Below are 18,785 nucleotides of genomic sequence, written 5' to 3' on the forward strand. Positions count from 1 at the left end.
AAGACTATTTCATAAGCTTATTTCAAATAGTATGTTTTGATTTGCTGCATTGATCTATTGAGGGAATAATAATTTCAGTTGTCAAAGAAGCAAAATGTCATATATTTCTTATTTTCTATTCTTACTCTGAGTATTTGAAAGTTGTTTTTAGTAATATTTTTGATAAAATAACTGTACTTACATATATTTCTTATTTTGAAGATCAAAATCTGTTCATCCTCCATTTGAAAATAAAATGGCCTGTTTCATCCATTATCCTTTAGCAAAAAATTTTAGTTAAATATCTTGTACTTGGGTCAAATATATTATTCCTCCCCTATTGAGAAATAAACTAGGTAGCACATATGGTTCCATTTGATATAATAGCTTTCATTTTCCCAATTACAATAGCAGTAAAATTAGTATATACATAGCGATATATTTGAGCCTTAAGGGAAGAGTAGATCTACCTGAAGATAACATGCAGATTTCATGAGTGAATGAAGAAATGTATATTAGTTCTATATTTTTTCTCATTCATAATTGTATACTGAAAATGTTCATTTGAAAAGGTTCATGTATATATATATAATTAACAATGTAATAGTATTTTATAAATATGCAGTTATGTATATATTTCTCTGAGTATTATTATTATTAATACCATTTATTGGATACTTTATCTTAATATTTACTATATTATTTCTAATCTTTATAACAGTCCTGTGAAGTAGATATTCCTGTTTCGCAAATGAGAATTCTGAAATATGAAAATGTAAATCACTTGTTAAAGTTAACACAATGCTATTAAGCAATAAAGCAGAATTTCAAACCCAGGGTGGTCTGTCTGCAAATTTCACAAATTGTACAACCTTCTTGTTTTACTACTTGCTATTTATCAAAAAGTAGATCTTCATTTTGAAAGAAGAGGGTTTGGGAGCTCTAATCTACTGAACATGTTCCTATGTGTAGAGGGAAATAAGGGAGGGAGCAGGGGGAAAGATGGTGGAATGAGACAGACATCATTACCCTATGTACATATATGATTACATGAATGGAGTGACTCTATATCGTGTACAACCAGATACATGAAAAGTTGTACCCCATTTTTGTACAATGAATCAAAATGCATTCTGTTGTCATGTATAACTAAATAGAACAAACAATAAAAAGCTATAATAGAAAAAAACTGAATACCAGTTCTTACATACTAAAATTTTTGAGTTAATGAAATTTGAATCTGAAAAAATTAAGATCATGATATGTTTGGTAATCGTTATAGAAGGTAAATTTGACATATCTTTTACCTTAGAATTTAATGTAGTTTTGGGGTAATAATGCCATTATAAATTATGGTGAAATAAATTCTTTAAAGCAGTGCAAAAAGGGTACAAAGTTTTAATTAGGCAAGATAATAAGTTCTGGAGATCTACAGACAACAATAGTGTATTCATATACTTAAAGTTAATCATTCTGTTTTTTACTTTTTTAGAGCATTATAGTTGTACGTAGTAGTTGGGTTCATCCTGACAAATTCATACATGCATGGAATTCAATTTTCAGTTCACAATGCCCTCCTTTTCCTTCCTGCCCTCCCCTATTCTCCTTCCTCTACTTTAATAGACTTCCTTTTGCTGATCTATTTATTTACGTTTTGATTGAGTCATTTTACTTATGCATAAAGGTGAAATTCCATTTGGTACCTTTTATATATAAATATAACATGATTTTGTTAAATTCATTTCATTTTTATTTTTCCTTTCCTTCCTCCCTTACTCTTATTCTTCTTTTTCTACTCTACTTAACTTGCTCTGTATCTTTATGATATCCCATCCCTCTCCAACTGGCTTCTTTACTTATTTCCTCTAGCTTACACATGTGAGAGAAAACATTCGACCTTAAGCTTGTTTTTCTGAGTCTGGCTTATTTCATTTAGTATGATTTCTCCAGTTTAATCCATTTTCCAGTAAATGCTATTATTTCATTTTTCTTTATAGCTGAATAAAACTCCATTGTGTATATATAGCATATTTTCTTAATTCATTCACCTCTTGGCAGGCATCTGTGTTGATTCCATAATTTGGCTATTGTGAATTTTGTTGCTATAAACACTGAGGTGGCTGTATCATTCTAGTATGCTCATTTTAGATATTTTGGATGAACACTGAGGAGTGGGATAGCTGGGTCATATGTTGGTTCTATTCCTAGTTTTTTGAGGAATCTCCTCTAAGCTTTCTAGTGTGTTTGTACTAATTTCAAATTCCACCAACAATCTAGGAGTGTACCCTTTTTCCATGCCCTTGCAGCATTTATTACTATTCATGTCCTTGATCATTGCCGTTCTGACTGGAGTGAGATGAAATCTTAGTGAAGTCTTGATTTACATTACCTTAATTGGTGGAGATCATGAACATTTTTTTTTCATATATTTCTTGGCTATTTGTGTTTTTTCTTTAGAGAAGTTTCTGTTTAGTTATTTTGCCCACTTATTGATTGGGCTATTATTTATTTATTTATTTATTTATTTTGGCATTGAGTTTCTTAAGTTCTTTATCTATTCTGGATATTAATTCCCTGTCAGACAAGTAGCTGGCAGAGATTTTCTCTCATTATGTAGGCTCTCTCTTTACTCTCTTAATTATTTTCTTTGGTGTGCAGAAGCTTTTCAATTTGATGTATTCCACTTATGAATTTTTAGCTTTATTTCTTGAGTTTTAGGGGTCTTGTTGAAGAAGACAGGTATACCTATACGATGGAGCATTGACCCTATATTTTCTTTTAGCAGTTGCAAGATATTTTGGTCTAATTTCTAAGTCTTTGATCCATTTTGATTTCACTTTTGTGTGGAGTAAAATGTAGGGATAGAAATTCATTCTTCTACATATGGATATCCAGTTTTCCCCAGCACCATTTATTAAAAAGGCTGTCTTTCTCCAATGTACATTTTTGGCATCTTTGGCAAGTATCAGATGGCTGTATATATTTGGGTTTGTTTCTGTGTCTTCTTTCCTATTCACTTGGTCTTCATGTCTATTTTGATGCCAACACCATGCCCCTGCTGTTTTTGCCACTATAGTTCTACAGTATAATTTGAGATTGGGTATTGTGATGCCTTCTGCATCACTTTTCTTATTCAGAATTGCTTTGGCTATGCTGGGTCTCATTCTTCCAAATTAATTTTAATCAATTGGGAATGGGAAATTTTGACTGTACCAGGGGAAAAGAATGAAGAAGAGGAGATAGTAGGACCCAGAACCTAGTTATGAATGAACCAGAAATTGTAAGATCAAAACAACTTGAAACCTCATATAACTATGTCCCACCTAAGTCTGATCAAGGTGAAATAAAAACAAGAGCAGGAGAGAGCTATTAATGTATAAGTAAAGTTATATGACTATGATTATATATGAATATATTATATATGTGAATATATATTTATATGTTAACATATGGATATGATTATATATGAATATATAGTATATATTATATATATGAATATATTTAACTTATACATTCATTTATATTTATATAACTTATACCTTTATCCTCATAGTCAATGCATAGAAAACCACACACACTAACATACACACAAAAATAAAAATCATGCATAATGACAAAAAGTAAAGAATAGTACAATATGATAGAATGATATTTGAAAAGTTTTCAAAAACATTAAAATTTGAAAAGTAAGAAATGGTAATACAGAGAAAAAAGAAAAGAAGATAAAGAAACAATCTTAAGAGAGATAGGAATTGTTTGCACTATGGTATTCAAATCTGTTTTTAGGGATGGATTTTCATTCTTTATATTTACTTTTGATTCTGTAATTTTGTGTCCTTAACCTAGCTGACTACTTGGTATAGTACCTCTTAACTTCTAATATCCCAGAATAGGGTAGGATGGTGTGGGTATTGATGATGAATTGTGTAAACCTTAAGTGGGGGTGATGCAGAGTTCTAAGTTAGAATTTCCATTTTGGGGGGTTTGCACTTGGGAGGGTTTTAGAACTCCATTGGTGAATATTTGAGATTTGGTCCATGCCCTCTATTGGTGAGGTGCTACCCATCTCTTCTGGACTTCTAGATCTCTAGGGCCTCTGGTAAAATATTTTAGGGTATAGGAACTAACCCTCCACAAGTTTCACCTTCATTGCTATCAGTGAGAATCATCAGGTATTAGTCTTGAAGTGCAGACATGCTGTGTGCCTACTGTCTTCTCAATAGCTCTTATGGGGCACCAGCAACAATAGTTGCTTTCTCCCTTGGGATCCCATGGCTGAATGTATCCGGTAAAATATTCTTTGTGCCTGTTTCATTGTCTCTGGTTCAGGCACCCTCTGGGAATTTTTTAGTTGACTGCTGGTAACTTCCTTCATGAATTCCCAATCCCCTGTCCGTTCACAGCTGCGCAAGCTGCACAGGGAAAGCTTTCAGTACCCAGGAGCATTTTCTGCACCTGCCAGTGTGTTCTGTGCCCAAGGAACTCTTTCCTTGCTGTGCCTGTGGAGCCCCCTCAGCGCCCAAGGAAGGCTTCTCATGGAACACCCGTGGACTGCCTTCCACTCCTGTGGAATGCTTTCCATGCTTGCAAAACACCATCTGCCCCTGGGGCGAGCAGTTTTGGACATATTTTCACTGAACCACTCCCCCCACCAACTCTGTGTTCATTAATATCAGCCTTTCTCTGCAATCCACAGGTTTCTCAAAGTCTGTTTTTCTTTATTTTTTAAGTTTCTTTATCTGTTGGCCACACATTTCTTTTGTCTGCACTCCCTACTCTGCTCACCTGCTGCTGCTGGGGGCCAAGCTGGCATGTCTCCAAGGTATCATTTCTTATGATCAAATTACTGAATTTCTGTGGATTTTTGTTACACTTCAGTATTAAGTTTCAATGAAATTCCTTTGTTACTCATCTCACTCTGAAGTAGTCTTCCTCCTTTGTGAGGCTGGTGCTGAGGAACAGTTGTAAGATGCTTCCTTTCTCAATTCTGCCCTCTTCTCTTCCTTAAAGTTAAGCATTCTTATAAACAACAACAACAACAATGAAGAAGGTGAGAGGCGACTTTGGGAGTTGGTGGATATATTTATGACCTCAATGGTGGCAATAATAATCATAGTGTTTCATGTCGTATGCTGATCCCCAAATTCATCAAGATGTGTACATTAAACATAAAGAGACTTTTTATGTTAATCACACTTCAATAAAGTAGTTGTAAAAAGAAAAAAGAAAAAAGTATAAGAGTGGTAGGGTGGTTCAGAGATTATATATTATTTCTAAATAGCAATATTAGAAATATTCTCATGAAGAAAGGTATATCTGAAAATACAGTATTTCAAGACAAGAAATAATATGAACAAAACAACAACAAAAATCAATGAGGAATACTTCAGTAAGCTCATGTAAAATCAAGAGAAATTCCATTTTGTTTTGAAAGTGTGAGGTATTCACTGTGATATATAATGAGAAAGCTATGAATATAGGATGTTTGAGGAAATGCTGCTTTAAAAGGAGATTAGACCAGGTGTGGTGGGGAATGTCTATAATCCCAGTGGCCCTGGAGGCTGAAGCAGGAGGATCGTGAGTTCAAAGCCAGCCTTAGCAACTTAGGAAGACCCTAAACAACTCAGCAAGACCCTGTCTCAAAATGAAAAAAAAAAAAGAAGAAAGGACTGGGGATGTGGTTCAGGGGTTAAGGGCCCCTGGGTTCAGTGTGTGGTATAAAAAATAAAAGGAGATTGGATCACTTATGAATTCTTTCACTTGAAATTTAAAACCAATAATGCTCAGAAATACAGGAGCAGTACTGACTAAAAATAATGCACTTTATGCCCAATATGACAGTATATTATAGGAGAAACAGAATTTCTTGTCTTTCCTGAGATCATGTTTACTGATTTGAATGAAACTTAAAAAATGAAAACAAGGGCTGGGGAGATAGCTCAGTTGGTAGAGTGCTTGCCTCACAAGCACGAGGCCCTGGGTTCAATCCCTAGCACCGCAAAAAAAAAAAAAAAAAAAAAAAAAAAAGAAACAATAAATGTAGTATAAACACTCCTTGTTCAACTATACTATTATTACCTTGTATCGCCAACTAGAAACATGCAGATTAGATTCCCAAAGTCTTAGCTTTCTCTTATTCAAAATGAATATGATAGTAGTACCTACCCCAAAGTGTTGAGAATATTAAATACTATGTTCAGTCTGAAGTTCTTAGTAGAATGCTTAGCATATGACTATGACTCTGGCTGCTTTTGTTGCTATTTCTGGGTGAAAAGTTCCTACATCTGTTACATATGTTTTGTGTGAATGAAGAGTAAGATATTTCTTCCAGTATACCTTTAGACAATAAACTAAAGTTAAGATTTAGAAGCTAGGGTCTCTAATTTAAACATAGCATCATCATTTAGATGATATACTAGAAGATATATAAATTAAAACTAAATTATATGCCTAAATTGAGTAAAGGAGACCCATTAATATATTAAGTTCTCAAAAGTTATGTTACTTAAACTTTTAAGAACTTGAAATTACTTAATTTTGACTGCCGAGTCTTTTTCTGTAGATGAATTCTCCATAAGGTTCTAATATTAAAGGTAATATTATAGCTCACTAATAGCAAACTATTTCTGCTACTTTGAGGTATTTTTAAGGGTGCTAATTGTGCCAAATCAAGACATTGAAATTGTATAATTTTTAGGTTAATATTAGCATAAACTTGCATTGTGTTTTTTTTTTTTTCCAGAAGCAGTGCAAGAATAGTAAATGTTAAATGTTTTTTCAACATGACGGAACTGTCAAATATCACACCCTTTACATTGTCATTGGTCTACTGGGGCTTTGTGGCAAAGATGTTTATAAAAGAAAAGGGCAAAAAAAGTTTAAAAAGAACAAGAAAAGGGCAAAGTAGACTAATGAAATACCAGGCAACCGTAATATTAGAGATACTTTTACTTTCTTTGTTATAATTAGCAAATTAAGTAATCAGATGTCAAGGGGACTTGAATATATAGATCCCTACCTAGTTGAATACTAATAAATTTATCTCAGTGGTATATATGGTGTCTTTCTGTAAACCAAATTATATGATTAATAATGTTCCCCTAAGACCCTAAAATCCATTTACTCCAAATTCCTAATAGGTGCTTATACTCATTTACATGGATGTGTATGTTCAAAAAATCTTCATTATTCTAAAGCAACTCCAACTCATTGAAGAATCTTTTCTATTTTGGCCTTCTTCTCCTCAAATCTGCAGACTTGTCTGAAAAATGGGCCACTACACTATCCATTATAGATACTTACCACAGATGCATGTCCAATGAGAGACTGTGAAAGTTTTAAAAAATGTTTTAGAAAAAAAGAATTTAAGATATCTCTCAATATTTTAGTGATAGTCTAAAGTGTTTGTGAATCCTTCTGAATAATGTTATTTATCTAATTTTGACATTATTATTTTTTTAAAGTAACACTCTTGAGTTATTAGTTATAAGATGAATTTTATCACTATTGTTTCAGTCTGAAATCCCCATTTAAAAAAATCAGTTTCTAGGCAACCATGGATCCTCATAACTCCATTAGACCTTAGCACATTTGTGCAGAGTGTATTATTCTTTTTAAGATGACATTGAACTTCCTAATTTATCTACATTTAAAATAATTTTGTGTTTTTTATGAATGAGGACAAGAATTTTTTTCTGAAAAATATTGAATTCTTTGGGAAATGATTTCTGACATACAGAAGATTTTTAAAAATTATTCACAAATTCTTTACTGGTATAAAATTCACAGACCACTAATAGTTATTAGTATCAGTAATACCAAAATATTATTTCCATGTGTAGCTTAAAGTATACGTTTATCCTCCTCAAAATGATGTATAAGGTAGGCAATAGTATTCTTGGTTTATTTGTAAGAAAACTGACACTCAAAGAGGTAAAATGATATACCCAAGTCTTCATGGCTCCTAAGTTGATGATATAAGGAGTCTAGGCAAATTATGTATGAACTTTTTCATCCATTCATACCTTTATAAACTCTATTAAACACATCATGTGCCAAAAAAGTACTTGGTATTAGGAATTCAAAGGAATATAGCATATTGCTTTCTCTAAAAGTATAGAGTCTTCTGGGTAAAACAGCCCTGTAAATGCAAATACATAATAAGAACATAAAGTAGTATGTTAATAGAAGTGTTCCCAAAGTGCGGGAAATACAGACCACACAGAATAATGTAGCATTGTAGGAAATAGCAAAAGTTCATAATAAAAGCAGAGTTTGGATTGTTCTGGAATTTTTGAGATAGTCAATGTTCTGAGTGTAGTATTTATGATTGATTATGTAAATGTCTGTACTGGGAATGGAAAGAAAGAAGGAGTGGCAGTATAGAAATTAAATGGGAGGTAAAAACCTAACAGTATGGAAATTTGTGTTGCAATATGTAAAGGAAGAGACATTAGGGGTTTCCATGAAAGGTCATGGCAAGGAGACCAGAAGGAAGCAGGCAAATTAGAGAATCAATTTTTATTTAGAGAACTGTGTATAGAGAAAGGCATGGTGAAAAATAAAGAGAGGAGTAAAGGATGACCTCAAGATTTCTGGCTTAGGAATCACTAACTAAAATTAAAAGTAAAGATTAAAAAATAAGAATTGTTGACATATTGGGGCTAGGAGTGTAGCGCATTTGCCCAGAATGCATAGGGCCCTGGGTTCCATCTCCAGCACCATAACAAAAAAAAAAAAAAAGAATTTTGACATATTATGTTTGAGATTGACATAGAGTGTACTGGTGAAGACAGTCCACAGAACAGCTAGACCTCAAGTTCAGGTAGGGGCCAGAACTAGGAGCTGTATCCTAATAAACTTATAAATCACAGGTTCATAAACACCTCCCCAGTCCAAACCTGGCTCACCATGTATTTTGGAAAATAAAGTTTTATTGAAACCCAGTTGCACCTGTTTGTCTGCATTCAGTCTATGCCTGGTTTTGAGCTGCAACAGCAGATTTGAGTAATAACAAAGACTATGTGGACCACAAAGTTTAAAATATTTATTCTTCAGGCTTTATAGATAGTATTTATCAGTACCTGCTGTAGATGTTAATTAAGCCTTTGAGAGGGAAAGAGATTCTATGGGGAAATATCTGAACAGAAAAACTAAAAGTTTCACCCATAATAACTAGGAAAAATATGCCTGTCTCCTTTAAGCATGGCAAAAGAGTCCCCAGTGACTGAAAAGAGGTCATATTAAGTGTTGATGTGGGTAATACAGTTTAAAAAATCTATTTGTTCATGTGGCAATAAATGAAATGTTATTATGAGAAATAACAGAAACAAAATGTGTAGAATTTCAACAGTGAAGAGATGGAATAAAGGCATGAGAATGAGTTCCTAAACTCAAGAATTATATCCTGTGAGAACTGAAAATCAAAGAACTACTCCAGATTCCTTTGAAGCCTGAGAACCAGGCTTACAACCTAGGAAGGATTAGGGATCAATAAAATAAACAGGGTGTTACAAAATAAAATGTCAATCCAGAGCTGTAAAAATACCAGCGTTGGCTATATTGAAAACAGTAAAACTGAATGAGAAAGCTATCACTTTATACCACTATGTTTGGTTCTTTGCCTTACTCTGTAAATATTTCAAATTATAAAATTTTTATTAACAATGAGAGTAGAACTAGCAGAGTGAGGAGATTAGACGTTGAATAGAGCCTGTACTCGTTTTTATTTTTCTACTGTGTATATTCATTGTTTTGTATTGTGTATATATATCTTACCTAAAAATATTAAAATTGAATTTCTTACCTAGAAAAAATATGTATATTTTTATTTCAAACAATACACATAAAGAAAATCCTGGAGGACTGTACAACAAACTAGCAGAAACTATGTTAATGAATATTTAGTAAATAAATATTTCTTAAATGTAGAAAGCACTAATCATAAAGACAATATAATGATCCATATTATATATTAATATCTTCTGTACATCAAAATACAGCATTGAAAGAGTGAAAATGAGTTTCAGAGTAGAAGATATTTGAAATATGCTTATTACAGATGAAGTGTGTGCACCCATAATTATGAAGAATTCCTACAAATCTTTAAGAAAGGAACCAAGAGTAAAACAGAAAAATTGGAAAAACTCTTGAAAAGTGAGAAGTGACAAAACAGGGCTCGTGGGCTGCTTCTCATATTTTAAATCTTGATCTGGATGCTGTTTATAAAATATTCACTTTATAGGAAACAACTAATGGGGTTTTTGCTTTGCAATCACTAACTTTTTTCATTTTCCCAAATAAGAAATCCAAATGGCTAATAAATACACAAAAAGTTTCTAAGTCCCATTAGTATTCAGGAACATACAAATTAAAATTAAAATTAAATATTCCCATATATTAAACAGAATGATTGAAATTTAAAAGTTTGCTAATATCAAGTGGGATGAACACTGCCAGATACTGTTTTAAGAAATGTACCTGTATTTGTTCATTTCAACCTTATAATTAACCTTAGGAGACAGGTGTTATTTTTAGAACCACTGTTTAGAGAGACCATTCACCTGCCCAAGGCTGCATGATAAATAGTGGAGTCAGAATTCCAATCTAGGCAGTTGGATCTGCCTTTTAGGATGAGTTCAGTCACATGACTGTCTAGTGGTGGCTATGAGACTGTCAAACAGCTGAAGTGAAATATAATTGTACACGCATGCATCCAGGCCCAATATGTAAATTAGGTATGGACTTTCTAATTTAGCCTAGAAAGCTGCGGATAGTGACTTGGCACTGATACATAAAAGGGGTCTGGGAAGGATGAGGAGCATTGAAGCTAGAGTAAGTCTCCTCAAAGTGAGTCATGACCTGTTGAGAAAACTTTGTTACTATTAGTATACTTAGTATTTACTAAATAATTTTATTCCTTGGAAAATAGTCATCTTTTTGTCACTCTAACAACATACTAAGCCAGGTCAACTTTAAAAGGAATGTTATTTAACTCACAGTTCTGAAAATGCAAGAGCATGGTGCCAGCACCTGCTTGGCTCTGCAGAGAACCTCATAGCTATGTCTCATTATGGCAGCAATGTGTGTAGGAACAAGCAGTTACATCACCAGACAGGAGGTGAGAGAGACCTGGGTGGAGTGAGGCTTAGGCCTTTATAACAACCCTCTTAATAGAACTACCTTAGTCCCTGCTGAGAGCAGGGCCCTCAGTGAACTCTTGCTAGGCCCCATTTCTTAAAAGAATCCCACTTCAAAATCACTACACTAAGGTTCATGCTTCCAACACATGAACCATTAGGGAGCAAACTATATCCAAACCATATTGGGGAGGAAACAGCAAGGTACTATGATTATGGACAGATAAATAATTTAATTTTTATTTATTAGCACCTGTACTACAGACCATGAGACATTAGCCAGGGTCCTTCCCACTCATCTAATCAAAGATGAAATATGTAGGAAGAAATAGTCAGCAGCCCAATGCTGAATTTGCAGACCTAAGTGTAAAGCCACAATGGATATGTCAGAAGGCTACTAGAGTGTTATTTATTTAAATTTATTTCTTGGAATTGAGCACCACCTTAATGGCCTGAAAGTGTTAAAGTATGTCCCATAGTACCTAAATTACTCCCTAAATGTAATTTATGCTTGAGAATAATCTGACTAACTTGATTTAGAACAGCAGGAAATAAGTTATGCAGCACATAAATGAAGCAGCAGTGTAATTTTAAATACCGCTTGCATAGTGAATGAGAATTTTAATATTTGCAAAATTTTAAAATCACTTGATTTATTATCCATATGTTTATACTGACATTTTTTGTCCTTTATTTAGTTTGGTCTACATTTACTCTTACTGCCAGGACAAAAAAAAAATTTAACTTTTTCCCTAGAAATAATAAAGAAGGTGAAACATTTATTTTTCAGAATGCTATTTTTAATGTCTCTGTGTTTCTACATGTTCATGCCTTCTTCCTCACTTATAGACAGTTCAATCAATGGAATGAGGGGAATTTAGGGAACAGTTACAGATTAGAGATTAAATTTATAAATGTAACATTGCAAAACCAACAAGAATTTATATACATTCATTCAAAATCTTCCTTAGTGGAAAAGAGTTTAAATTTATAAGTACTCATGATAAAAAATGTATTTTACATAGAAATTTATTATTTAAATTCAAGAATAGATTTAGAGTCTACTATTAATAATGCATATTAAATACTGAAGAGTATTAAAATTTTTGTGATACTTTAAATGGAGTATTATTACATTAAATGTCATGTGTAAAGCACATGCTTTTATTCTTTATGCTTTGTTTGGATAGAGTTATTCATTTTAATGGTAATTTTAATAATAAAATTAAATCAACTTCACAGTTTTCAAAGTTTTAACAGCTGCATATTATTTTAAACACTTTATTTATCAAATGACAGTCTAAGTTATTTATATGAAGTCTTTCAAGATGCAAAGTTTTGGGTTGCAGGAGGTAGGGAGAAGAGAGCAACAGGAAGGGAGGACATTTCAGAAATATGTGACTGATGTCCCCAAGTCCTGAGGCAGAGCAGGACTTGAGAGGAATGCAGTCAGTCCCTTGTGGCTGGAAAATCCATCTGGTCTCATATTTTTGGACCTGAAACAGGCCCTTAACCTGTTTTCTATTCTCTTCTTAATTCTTTTTTAAAAATATTTTCTCTAGTAGATAGACACACTACCTTTATTTTATTTATTTTATTTTTATATGGTGCTGAGGATCAAACCCAGTGCCTCACAAGTGTCAGGCAAATGCTCTACCACTAAGTCACTACCCCAACCCCTAATTCTGTCTTGATAAACTGTATGAACCCTAATGGTTTTTCTTTCTTGAACGAATGTAGAAGAAAGATAACCTGTGAAGAGGGTTGTGTAATCTGATGGAAGATAGAAATTGCCAGTGTAATGAGTGGTGGAGGGATGTATCTGTGCAATAGGTTGGAGGCTAGAAATCCTTGGAGTATGCAGCAGCCTGGAATGAAGAGTGAGTGCTAATTGCTCATTTGTTGAAGAAACAGTTAAATTCTAGTAGCTGGAAGGTGTTGGCAAGAAGATAACTCAGGTGGTTGGGTAGGTATAAGAGTAAACCAAGAAGGGAATCAATGACTGCTACAAAGGTGGAATAGGAAACTGAACAACGAGTAGCTCCTCAGCTCTAGTTAACTGCTAGCTGCTTCTCAGGAAGCAGGAAGACAGTTGAAAGTAACAGTCATTAGCATGTAGGACGAACACTTAAAATTATTTTATTTTTCTGACTCTCAAAATATAAAAACACATTGTACAAAAACTAGACAATAGTAAAAATTATATAATGAAAACTGAAATAAACTCTAATATCACCAAGGTTGAACAATGTTGACTATACTTCATGGATTTTTTAGATTGTCATTCAACAGCAATGCTTGACTCCAAAGACATAAGTGCCTATAATGCATGCAATGTGCAATTCCTTTTTAAAGGAAATAAACTCTTAAGATGTACTCTAAGTTCAATGCAATTCCCATTAAAATCCCAATGACATACCTTACAGAAATAGAGCAAGCAATTATGAAATTCATCTGGAAGAATAAGAAACCCAGAATAGCTAAAGCAATCCTTAGCAGAAAGAGCGAAGCAGGGGGTATCGCAATACCAGATCTTCAACTCTACTACAAAGCAATAGTAACAAAAACGGCATGGTATTGGTACCAAAATAGACAGGTAGATCAATGGTACAGAATAGAGGACATGGACACAAACCCAAATAAATACAATTTTCTCATATTAGACAAAGGTGCCAAAAATATGCAATGAAGAAAAGAAAACCTCTTCAACAAATGGTGCTGGGAAAACTGGAAAACCATATGCAACAGAATGAAATTAAACCCCTATCTCTCACCCTGCACAAAATTCAACTCAAAATGGATCAAGGACCTCGGAATCAGACCAGAGACCCTTCATCTTATAGAAGAAAAAGTAGGTCCAAACCTTCAACATGTCGGCTTAGGATCAGACTTCCTTAACAGGACTCACATAGCACAAGAAATAAAAGCAAGAATCAACAATTGGGATAGATTCAAACTAAAAAGCTTTCTCTCAGCAAAGAAAACTATCAGTAATGTGAAGAGAGAGCCTACAGAGTGGGAGAAAATCTTTGCCACTCGTACTTCGGATACAGCATTAATTTCCAGAATCTATAAAGAACTCAAAAAACTCTACACCAAGAATACAAATAATCCAATCAACACATGGGCTAAGGAAATGAACGGGCATTTCACAGAAGAAGATGTACAAGCAATCAACAGATATATGAAAAAATGTTCAACATCTCTAGTAATAAGAGAAATGCAAATCAAAACTACCCTAAGATTCCATCTCACCCCAATTAGAATGGCAATTATCAAGAATACAAGCAACAATAGGTGTTGGCGAGGATGTGGGGAAAAAGGTACACTCATACGTTGCTGGTGGGGCTGCAAATTAGTGTAGCCACTCTGGAAAGCAGTATGGAGATTCCTTAGAAAACTTGGAATGGAACCACCATTTGACCCAGCTATCCCACTCCTTGGCCTATACCCAAAGGACATAAAATCAGCATAGTACAGAGATACAGTCACATCAATATTCATTGCTGCTCAATTCACCATAGCCAGATTGTGGAACCAACCTAGATGTCCTTCAATTGATGAATGGATAAAGAAACTGTGGCATATATGTACAATGGAATATTACTCCGCCATGAAGAATGATAAAATTATGGCATTTTCAGGTAAATGGATGAAACTGGAGGATATCATGCTAAGTGAGATAAGCCAATCTCAAAAAACTAAAGGACAAATGATCTCACTGATAAGTGGATGAGGATATATAATGGGGGGTGAGAGGGGTTAGCATTAGGGTTAGGGTTAGGTTTAGGGTTAGGGTTAAGGAGGGTGGTAAGAATGGAGGAAGGAAGGACTGTATAGAGGGAAAAGAGGGGTGGGAAGGGTGGGGGGAAGGGAAAAAATAACAGAATGAATCAAACATTACCCTATGTAAATTTATGATTACACAAATGGTACGCCTTGACTCCATGTACAAACAGAGAAACAACATGTATCCCATTTGTTTACAATAAAAAAATGAATGATGAAATTATGGCATTTGCAGGCAAATGGATGAAACTGGAGAATATCATGCTAAGTGAGAGAAGCCAATCTCAAAAAACCAAAGGAAGAATGATCTCACTGATAAGCGGATGATGACACATAATGGGGGTGGGAGGGGTTAGTGTTAGGGTTAGGGTTAGGTTTAGAGTTAGGGTGAGGGAGGGGGTAAGAATGGAGGAAGGAAGGATTGTATAGAGGGAAAAGAGGGGTGGGAGGGGTGGGGGGAAAGGGAAAAAATAACAGAATGAATCAAACAACATTACCCTATGTAAATTTGTGATTACACAAATGGTATGCCTTTACGCCATGTACAAACAGAGAAACAACATGTATCCCATTTGTTTACAATAAAAAAACTTATTAAAAAATGTACTCTTAGGTCATATATTGTGTATGAAATACCACTGAAAATATAATAATGGTAAATTATTTGTAAACATGCAAAATATTCCCAAGATCATTTTATTGCTGAAAGGTATATCTTATTTAATTAACACTAGAAAACCATTAATTATAAAAAGCAGATTCTTATTTTTAAACCAGCCACATTTAGAGATTACCCCTTTTTGCCTACTAAGGGATATATTTTCTATGTTACCAAAATACTGTGTTTTACATATTTTTAAAGTTAGACTATAATGGTTTACTAAATGCAGTATTTGTCAGAATGTGATGTACATGTAGATATCTTTAATTACCTTAGGTAATTAAAAAATAAAGGGAAAACCCTAGCAGTATAATTTGTAATTGTTTAACTGCTAAGTTGGGACATTATTCTGGAAAAAGGTAATTCTCCCTAGAAATCATCTAAGGCAGTAGAAAGGTGTCATGTAGACCAGAGATGCCTGTATTAGCATCTCCTCTCTACTATTTAATACCTGTTTATTTTTCTAATCTTGTGGCAATTACTCCACCTCTCAGTTTTCTCCATTGGAATATGGGAATAAATAATAAGTATTATGTTGTAGGGGTATTTTAAGTGTCAATGAAATAGTATATGCATGTAAGTATAAAAGAACAGAGTATAATGCCTGGTTCATAGTCACTGTTCAAGATGTATGAATTCCATGCCCTTCCCAGATAAGCAATAGGTTGATATAACTGTATTTAAGTTCTAAAGATATTTGAAATTCCTAAATGAGGGTAAATATACGAAAAAATGTCATAGTATTTAAAGTATAATCCAGTGTACCTTAAGACTGGAACTCAAGGAAATTTGATAGATAAATGTACTGAGGCACAGCCCTACAGACATGAATTTTAAGAATGGATTTTGGTCTAGTGCTAGTAGATTATTTTTAGGACAGGCCCCAGGAGACCAGGTAGATCATATGCCCCTTAAGATTTCAAGTCTTACTTTATAGCTATAATTTTTACCTTGAATGTACATTAGAATTACCTGGGTGCTTTTATATAACCTATGTCAGAGTTCCACCTCCAAATATATTGCTTGAATTGGTCTGGAGCAGAGCCCCAGGATCAGTGTTTTGTTATTGCTGCTTTTTTTTTAATGCCCAGGTTATTATTATATGCAAGTGTCTTAAGATAAACATAAACCCTGGTTTGTGTAATTTCTGCCTCAGTCCCTTCTATGAGCAGAAAACGACCAAATTTCTTCTTAATACTATTTTCATATGAATATCGATACATTACCTTGTACTAAGGTAATTAGCATTCCAATTTAACATATTAGAGGATACAATAAACATGAAAGAAAGAACAACCATCTCCTGATCAAACTTAGTATATATTAGTTTATTAATTGCTTGTCAACATCTGAGCCTCCAGTACAAATTACCTCTGTCATTCTGTATTCTTTAAGATGTTAGCAAGTAGACAATTTTGACTCAAGAGTAATTATATATATATATATATTTTTTTTTTTTTTAAATTGTAGGTAGACACAATAACTTTTTATTTTATTTTTATGTGGTGCTAAGGATGAAACCCAGTGCCTCACTCGTGTTAGGCAAGTGCTCTACCACTGAGTCACAAACCCAGTCTTCAGAGTAATATTGAAACTGATAAACTTTTATTAGATCTTATTTTGAAATTAAATATATATCTTCCAAATAATTTAGTGCAATGCTTGTATATTTTTAAATTCTTGGTATTTAAAAATATGTATGATCATAGAGAAATTAATTGCTTGTATTCCAAAATAGTTGTCTTTTTCTTTGTTTCAATCAAGAAATGTGTACAATTTTAAAGGGAAAATAGTCTTTAATTTTAAATGATCCTTCCTACTCAATGTCAATTATTATCTATTAATTGAAACTGAAATCCACAAATACAAGAAACTATAAAAATGCTATCTTTGTCAATAAAAATTATGTGCTATATCAACATAATTTGTTTTATATCCCTTTTTTGATCCATGTTTTCCACTTCTAGGCAATTTGACAAATCTGTTGAAAAATGGCGACGTTTTCATTATGACATGAAGATATTTAATCAATGGCTAACTGAAGCTGAACAGTTTTTCAAAAAGACACAAATTCCTGAGAATTGGGAACATGCTAAATACAAATGGTATCTTAAGGTAAGATTTGGGGATTTCTTTTTCTGAATTGTCTTTATCTTCATCACAATGTCATAAGTCTTTAAGTTCAGGTTGTGAAGAATGACCAAATTTTATAATTCCTGACTTTTGTTGTTATTGCTGTAAATTCTATAAAAATCGCCACAATAATCATGTTGAGAGACTGCTGTGAACTTTCTGTGAAAGGATGAGGGAGTCATCTTAGACAGCTGGTTTATCTGATGAACTTCAAAGTGTTACAGGGAATCATCTTATAGCAGAGTATTCTATGGCTTTCGGACAGTGTGTTTTTGCCTTATGTTGGAACCTGTCCAGGATGAGAACTTGTGGTATACTTAGTAATAATGTGGTTGCTAAAAATATCCATCATGATAAAATTACAGTTCTGTTTCCCTAAAGACAATTTGTGGTGATGCAGCAATATTTCTATATATTCTATTGACAACATGCCTTCTGAGATAGACTAGAGGCCAAAACAATGCAGAGTTAATTGGTAGTACTTATTGACTTTTTTATGGTTTATGTTAATGGAGATGCAACATATGGATTATAACCAGTTTATAGTTTAATTTCAACTTGTTGTGTCTTTTGAATACACAGATAAGAATAAATTAGATTGTGGAGGACATAATTTAGTTGATAAATTGTATAGTTTAAGTATAAGAAATATTGTATTTATCATACCAAGGCTTAAGTATTTCTGTAGCATTTTTAGCTCAAGTTGTTCATGTTGCAATTTTCAATCAAGCAGATTTGAATTGTGGCCAAATTTTAATGCCAGAAAATACTGATTAAGACAGATGAAGGCAAAGAAAATGGTATTGCATAATTTAGGCATTTAAGAATGATAGATTCATTAAAGCAATATGATATCAAACTTTACAATTCTCCATTCTCAAATGTTTTGCATAGCAAACATGCCTTTCTAAAAATATTCTTTTTAGTTGTAGATGGACACAATACCTTTATTTAATTTATTCATTTTTAAGTGGTTCTGAGGATCGAACCAAGTGCCTTATATATGCTTTGCATATGTGAGCTGTACCACTGAGCTACAACACCAGCACCCAAACATGTCTTTTGATACCAAGGATTTAAACAAT

General features: G+C 33.4%; 1 protein-coding gene across 5 annotated transcripts in view; it reads left to right on the forward strand.

Annotated features, from left to right (window-relative positions):
* DMD (dystrophin) overlaps positions 1 to 18,785 on the forward strand; it is a 2,089,750-nt gene that overhangs the window by 937,445 nt on the left and 1,133,520 nt on the right. For all 5 annotated transcript variants that reach the window (XM_079122792.1, XM_079122788.1, XM_079122791.1 and 2 more), the window contains one exon: positions 17,535 to 17,682. In XM_079122792.1, the coding sequence (XP_078978918.1) occupies positions 17,535 to 17,682 (148 nt within the window). The remainder of the gene's footprint in view (positions 1 to 17,534; positions 17,683 to 18,785) is intronic.

The sequence above is a fragment of the Sciurus vulgaris genome (assembly GCF_902686455.1).
Source record: "Sciurus vulgaris genome assembly, chromosome: X".
NCBI classification, from domain to species: Eukaryota; Metazoa; Chordata; class Mammalia; order Rodentia; family Sciuridae; genus Sciurus; species Sciurus vulgaris.